Source organism: Octopus bimaculoides, chromosome 3, assembly GCF_001194135.2.
Source record: "Octopus bimaculoides isolate UCB-OBI-ISO-001 chromosome 3, ASM119413v2, whole genome shotgun sequence".
In the NCBI taxonomy this organism is placed as follows: Eukaryota; Metazoa; Mollusca; class Cephalopoda; order Octopoda; family Octopodidae; genus Octopus; species Octopus bimaculoides.
In genome coordinates, this window is record NC_068983.1 from 119,611,550 (window position 1) to 119,618,560 (window position 7,011).

General features: G+C 32.9%; 1 protein-coding gene across 2 annotated transcripts in view; it reads right to left on the bottom strand.

Moving 5' to 3' along the window:
• The window catches only part of LOC106876642 (protein phosphatase 1 regulatory subunit 37), a 67,482-nt gene that overhangs the window by 36,112 nt on the left and 24,359 nt on the right, over window positions 1–7,011 (bottom strand). For both annotated transcript variants that reach the window (XM_014925256.2, XM_014925255.2), the window contains exons 3-5: window positions 3,925–3,970; window positions 1,448–1,548; window positions 17–136 (exon numbers count right to left, since the gene is read on the bottom strand). In XM_014925256.2, coding sequence (XP_014780742.1) covers window positions 17–136; window positions 1,448–1,548; window positions 3,925–3,970 — 267 coding nt within the window. The remainder of the gene's footprint in view (window positions 1–16; window positions 137–1,447; window positions 1,549–3,924; window positions 3,971–7,011) is intronic.

The following is a 7,011-nucleotide window of genomic DNA, read 5'->3' on the forward strand; positions in this document are numbered from 1 at the left end:
AAAAATTGCAATAAACCTTTCGGATCATATTTGAGCATGCCTGCCATCCTCTAATTCCAATATCTTTATTAAAAGACATATTCAGTTTCATTGTGGAATCATAGTACTCAATCATATCAAAAAGAGCTTCAGCAGTCTGCAAATAAACGGAAACAAAAAGTGATTTTTACCAAAATAATAATAATAAAAAGACTAAGGTTTTTCAGTTTTCTTTTATGTAAATATAACTTATGGTTTAATTCATTTTGCATTTTTCATTTTGTCTTATTCATAGTAAAACTTATATCAGTCCTAAACAATCAGTTAATTCTTGTGTTTTCTTGAACCTATTTATGGCATTGTTCATCTTCAATTACCAAATATTTTTAATAATTCCCATCATCTATTTTCACAAAACTGTGTTATTTCATACATGACTTGAGAGACAATTAAACATAACATGCTTTCAATTGTTAAATCTCTTCTTAGTTCTGTAGTTTGTTTTTAGTCATCATGAACAAGGCCATGTTGGAGCAAAATCATCTTCTGAAATTGAATGCTGTATCTCTCTCATGTGTATGATGGAATCTCTGATTGAAGGCCTCTCTGCTTTGATTGTCTTTTTGCAGAAAGTTGATAAAGAATGATAGAAAGAAATGTAGCTAGATGCTTTATAAATGCCTCAGGAAAACTTTGGCCATGTTTCTTAGTCCTTTTGGAAGATGATAGGATTACATTTTTGAAAAAATTCTACAGGCCCACTTTTGTTCCATGCCAGCCAGTGTTACTTTCATGTGAAATCTAATTGCTTAGACCTATTTTTTTTTTATTATGGATTTATCACACGTGCAGTGTACTTGACCTACAGTACTTATAACACTTCACATCCATTATATGTTATCAGAAGCAGCATTGTTTTAATGTCTTCTTTTCTATGCTTGCATGGATAAGACACAATTCATTGAGACAAATTTTCTACGGTCAAAGGCTTCTGTTGTCAACCATTACCAGTTCCAAGCAAGGTAATATTTTCTCTTAGGCTGAACATGTTTTCACAAGTAGCATTTGTATGAAGGTGACATTTGTTTACAATTAGCATGCGATGTCAGGTCAAGGTGACATACACACACACATGTATGTACACACACCTATATATAATGGGCTTCTTTTCAGTTTCCATTTACTTAAATTTATTGACAAAGCATCGGTTGACCAGGAGCTATAGTAGAACTTGATTAAGATGCTGTGTAGTGGGACTGAACCCAAAGTCATATGGTTGTAAAGCAAATGTATTAGCTTCGCAGTCATGCCTCACATACATATAATATCAGACAAAAACCAAATAGCTTTATGTAGTAACATAATTAATAAAGAAAAATATTAAATTAATCAAAGAAGTATTTCAAAACTAAGTAAACTTCAATGAAATATTAATCCAAATGTGACAAAATAACAAAAAAAATATTACCCCATCGTCCAAATCACAAATTTTAAGAACAATACTTTCAAACTGAACTCTTCGAAAGACTTCTTCTAGAGCTTCACAATGTTTATGATCCAACTGTTCACCTTGAAAGACAAGAATATTTATTTCAAAATACATGTATTCTATGAGAGACAAAATGAATGAAGACTATTCTATTCATGGTTACAAATAACAATTTAGCAATTAAGAATAAAGACTGAGATAAATAGGTATTTTTTCTAGGAATACAATCTCTTTCTTTTGATAGGATTCATCAACACCTTAGAGAATAATTTCTCATTTATTATATTGCAAATTGCTATTTCATATCTATTAGCAACAAATCATAATTAGATTGTTTTGGAGCAATACTTATTAGGCAAGTGATCATGTGTTGTAAGTGAAAGAACTACATTGTGTAAGAATCAACTTAAGTGTCATTTAAAGATACATTGATTATTACTTTCACTTTTTCTCATTTCTTTAACACTTAGCATTTCAGCTGGCCATATCTTGCCCAAATATTCTACCTGCTTTATTTTCAAACTAGCTATATCTGACCTCTTACATCAACCCTACATTATCATTCTAAAAATAAACAATTACACCATCAAAATCTCATTGCTGTGAAATAATGCATAATTAATTCAAAACAATGTGTGTGTGATAAAAAAAAGAATTACATTTGACAGAGTAATCTGAATATTAAAGAGTTAATTAGAAAAAAAAGCATATTTTTACATTCTTATTTCTTAATTAGTATTAAGTTGTCAAAAGTTTCAGCACATCAAGAACACATGGTATGCACAAGGCAGCGAGCTGGCAGAAACGTTAGCATGCTAGGCGAAATGCTTAGCGGTATTTTGTCTGTCTTTACGTTCTGTGTTCAAATTCCGCTAAGGTTGACTTTGCCTTTCATCCTTTCGGGATCGATAAATTAAGTACCAGTTGCGCACTTGGTTTGATCTAATCGACTGGCCCCCTCCCCAAAAATTTTGGGCCTTGTGCCTAGAGTACAAAAGAATATTACAATATTGCTTTCAAATTTTGGCACAAGATCAGCAATTTGAGAGGAGGGGATAGGTTGATTACATCAACCCCCAATACTCAACTGGTACTTATTTTATCAACCCTAAAAAGATGAAAAGCAAAGTCAACCTTGACAGAAATTGAACTCAGAATATAAAGACAAACAAAACACTGCTAAATATTTTGCCTGGCATGCTAACGATTCTGCCTTATGCAATATTACAACAGTAAGAAACAAATTTCTCAATAGAATGTGTTTACTATCTTTTAAAAATGTGAAACTATGAACATTAGCAAGTATAAACATGTTCTTTAGACCAAATCTGTGATCAACCTGTCTGTTTATATGTCTAGAACTACAGTATCTAATTTTCCCTTTCATTGAAAACTAGTAGGGTGTGACTTGAGGGTGTGACTAGGTTTTTGACATCAAACATATAAACACATATAAACAACTATATATTTAATAATTTCATGAAGCAACGAGACTTGTGAAATTATTGCAATACACTAGCAAGCACCATAGAGAAAACAAAGAGTACAAGCTGGTTGTAGCCAATTCATTTGACTTACATCTCTTATATGTTGAGTAAAAGTTTGAACACCAATTCATTTATTCCTTAAAGTCAAAATTGACAAATCAGCAACTGGTAAAGACTGTGATTTTCAAATAATTGACGATTTGATATTTGACTCTACATAATTTACCTAGGTACAATATAATAACAAAGTCTATCTCATGTAATTTTTGTTGAGAGGTTACAGCTCTGGTACTTCAGACACGTGATTAGAAAATTGCAGGAAAGAATTACAAGATGGGTTCTTTAAGCCAAGCCAACTAGCAGGAGACCTAGAAGTAAACCAATAATGAGATTGTTGGATAATATCCATAGTCTCAGTTGGTTACACTTGAAAATCCAGCCAGAAAGTCTAATGACGGTTGCTTCTGATATGACCCAGAGGAGGAGGTGCCTGAGGACTCTACCCCCATGAACCTCCCAGGAATAGTGAGTGAAGAAGAAGGATGGATGGATTAAAATAAAAATAAAATAAAAGTAAAAAAAAAGAAAAGAACAAAGAGAAAGTTGAAGATGTATTTATTTTCATACTTCTATCTCATAGAGATGAAATAGCTGAGTGGATAAAGCATTGCACTACCAGCTCATGTGATAAGAATCCAAATCTAGTACGAAGAAGTAGTTGTGCTTTGGTAGTAAACTTCTACATTCTTCAATAGAACTAATTAATAGAATTTGCTATGACCTTTGGACTTGTTATCTGCAATAAACTGGACTTGCTAGCTGCAATGTCCAGTCTATATGGAGTTTTATCTGTCAATATTACATGATTCAAGAGTTAATCTTTTCAAGCATTTCATCAAAAGATACATGTGATAATTATTTGGAACATAAGGTTCTTTATTAATTAAATAGAATTTTAAAATTATTTACCTTGAAGAACGAAAGATTTATGCCTATTCCAGCAATTTTTTACATTCTGTGAAAAAAAAGAAAGAAGTAAAATATATAATAGTCTTTTTTTTTGTTTAGTATACTCAAAAAATTTAGATATAGTCACCACTCAAGAGTTAGACAAATTTTAGCAATCATAAGGCAACCTAGCTTTATTTTGTAAAATTTATTATTTGCTATGACAAAAAACTGGCACTACCTGTAGGTTTTTGACATCAAACATATAAACACATATAAACAACTATAGGTAGCAAAGTACATATCTGGAATATCAAAGAAATATGATTTTCATGACAAAAATAGCAACATTTATTTCTTTAGAAATATATACATAGAGAGAGAGAGAGAGGAGGGGCGGGAGAGAGGCAGAATGTGTGTGAATGTGCAGATTCAAATGAGTCACTGGTTATCTGGAACATGGAGGGGGATGGGTAAGTATAAAATATAGGGAAAGATGAAGAGAAAAAACAATGTCATTTCATACTTGAAAAAAAAAAAATTTTCTCATTATTTGTCATTAACTATTTGGAGCCAAAGCCTATTCAGGCTGCTTCTTTGAAGATGGAGTCACTTAAGAGGTATAAAAGAATAAAGGTTTTCTTATTAAAATTCTGTCAAAAAATATATGAATCTCAACAAAGAAAAGCAATTCATATACTCTCAAAGATATTAATTATTTTGTCTTGCTAGCACAAAAATGATCCAATTGTCCTGTATGGATTGATTTAATGGCGAAAGAAATGTCATTATTCAACTGCCTACTTATTTTCATGTGATACTTTGATGTTATATATCCCGTTGCTAATGTTACATAAAATATTATATGAATGCCTTGATTAGATGCATTAAGATGCATCTAGTGAAGGGCATGTTTGCAGATTAACACAGGCAACACATTCTAAAGAACAACCAAATGATCTAATGGAAAGTTGCCCACCACCATCAGAGCCTGCCAAGACTTCAGCTTAAAGGCCACAGTGTCAGGCCAATTCCTTTCATCCAACACATTGGTTGAACATTCTTTCTCCACTACCATTATTGTCAACAACTGAAAGGTGAAGTAGTCCTTGAGTTCACATACCTTAGCTCTGTTATCACAGACAGCAACTCCCTTAAATCTGTGATTAACAGATGGATTGGTAGACAGAACAACCTCAACACTTACTAGGCTAACAAAGAGTCTGGAAGAACAGTAAACTAATGACATACACCATAGTTATACTATACATAGCCTGTATCCCCAGTACACTACTTAATGAAAGCAAGACCTTGCAAAAATGGGTTTCTACCTTTGAGTGAAGATTATTTTGTACATTGCTTTTGCATGTCTGAAGTGCAATGCTGCATTGCAGCAAGGCAGGGACATTAAATACAGAGGATGAGTGGAGGTTGGAGAGAAATGGAGTATGCTCTACTAACTATATAATGTATATGAATGATGTGGCACAGATGAGCTGAGAGAAAAACTGGTTATAAGAGAAATTTGATGTATTGGGAACAAGAGACAACTGTGTTAATATGGACTATGTAATATGTATGAATGATGACAGATGAGTAAAGAAGTGCCAAGCAATCCATGTGGAAGGAAACTCTGGAAAAGGATCATCAAAGGAGATATAAGCAGACGTGGTGAAAGGTAATTTCAGGATGCTGCACATGACGAAGGAACACAACAAATAGCAAGGTGCTGTGTTGGGGCAGACCAGTGGAAAAGAAGATATAGATGATGGTGATGATGATGATGATGATGATGATGATGATGATGATGATGATGCAGGTGGTGATTATGTTGACAAGAACTAGAGTAAAGGTTGTTTCTAAAATGTCTCTGTTTATTTTATTTTTAGTTCATAAAATAAAACAATAAAACAAGAATAGAGACTCAACAGTTATTAGATACATATAAGAAGGAACACTAAAAAATGTTTTAACTGGACAATTGTTTCACAAGCAAAGGTTTCTGCAAGTTAAATATATTTATTGAAAACATGACTTCATTTTTCTAATGAATGCAATATGATTATTTTTTAAATTCTCTATCACAACAGGTGAACAATAACCTCATTAATTTCAGGTTTCCAATGAGCCAATCACTGGTTCACTATATTTCTGATGGTGAAAGAGACAAGAGTGTAACCTGACACAGAATAAATATTGTGAAGGACTCTTAACCTTTTTGTTACCTTACTTCTGCTGAAGCACACTACCTCTGTTTCAATTAATTTTGAAAATAATGAAAGATTTATGATATAACCTTGAAGTTAACAAGCTGGTGTTGGGAAGAAATTAGCATGAAATTTTAAAGGGCGGTTTTAATTTATATATTAATCAAGACCCAACCATGACCCAGCATTGAATGCGACTTTCATAACTAGGACAAGGCAGTACAACTTTTGATTATAAGAGAAGAAAAAAGATATTTTCTTATTTAATAAATTCTTCACTGGACCAAAATCTACTTCCTGCACAATATTTGTTGTGCATTACCATTGCCTTCTACAATTACTACACACAGTGGGCCTATTTCTGTCAATCTATATAAAGATTCACTAAGGCCAAATGTGTGATGCTGTACATGGTTAAGTTGAAGGGAGAGATGAAAAGAGAGACAAAGAGTGTTAGTGGTGAGAGCTAAGGCAGTGCTATAATGTTATGGGATTAAATAGTTAGTTACAGAAAGATAGAAAGAGGGAGCACTGATAGTAAAACAATACACCTGTCTTTCTGCTTCTTATAATTTGTTTCCTTACTTAGACTTTGCAGAGAACATCATCCACAACAGTTCTATCCACAAGTAAGATCATCTGGAATTTAACTTTCACTGATTTCTTACTTTCAAATATCACTTCTGATTCAAGCCTTTCCCACCACTCCTAGACAATCTGCCAACCCTTTTATGATAGAAATGCATTATTTAGGAGCTGTTTTTCCAACTATTAACCTGTACTCAATCAAATTAACTCTTAATTGAATTACATTTCCCAGTTATTCTTATGTCTAATTACAGGAAGATGCAGATGAGAGAGAGAGAGAGAGAGAGAGAGAGAGAGAGAGAGAGAGAGAGAG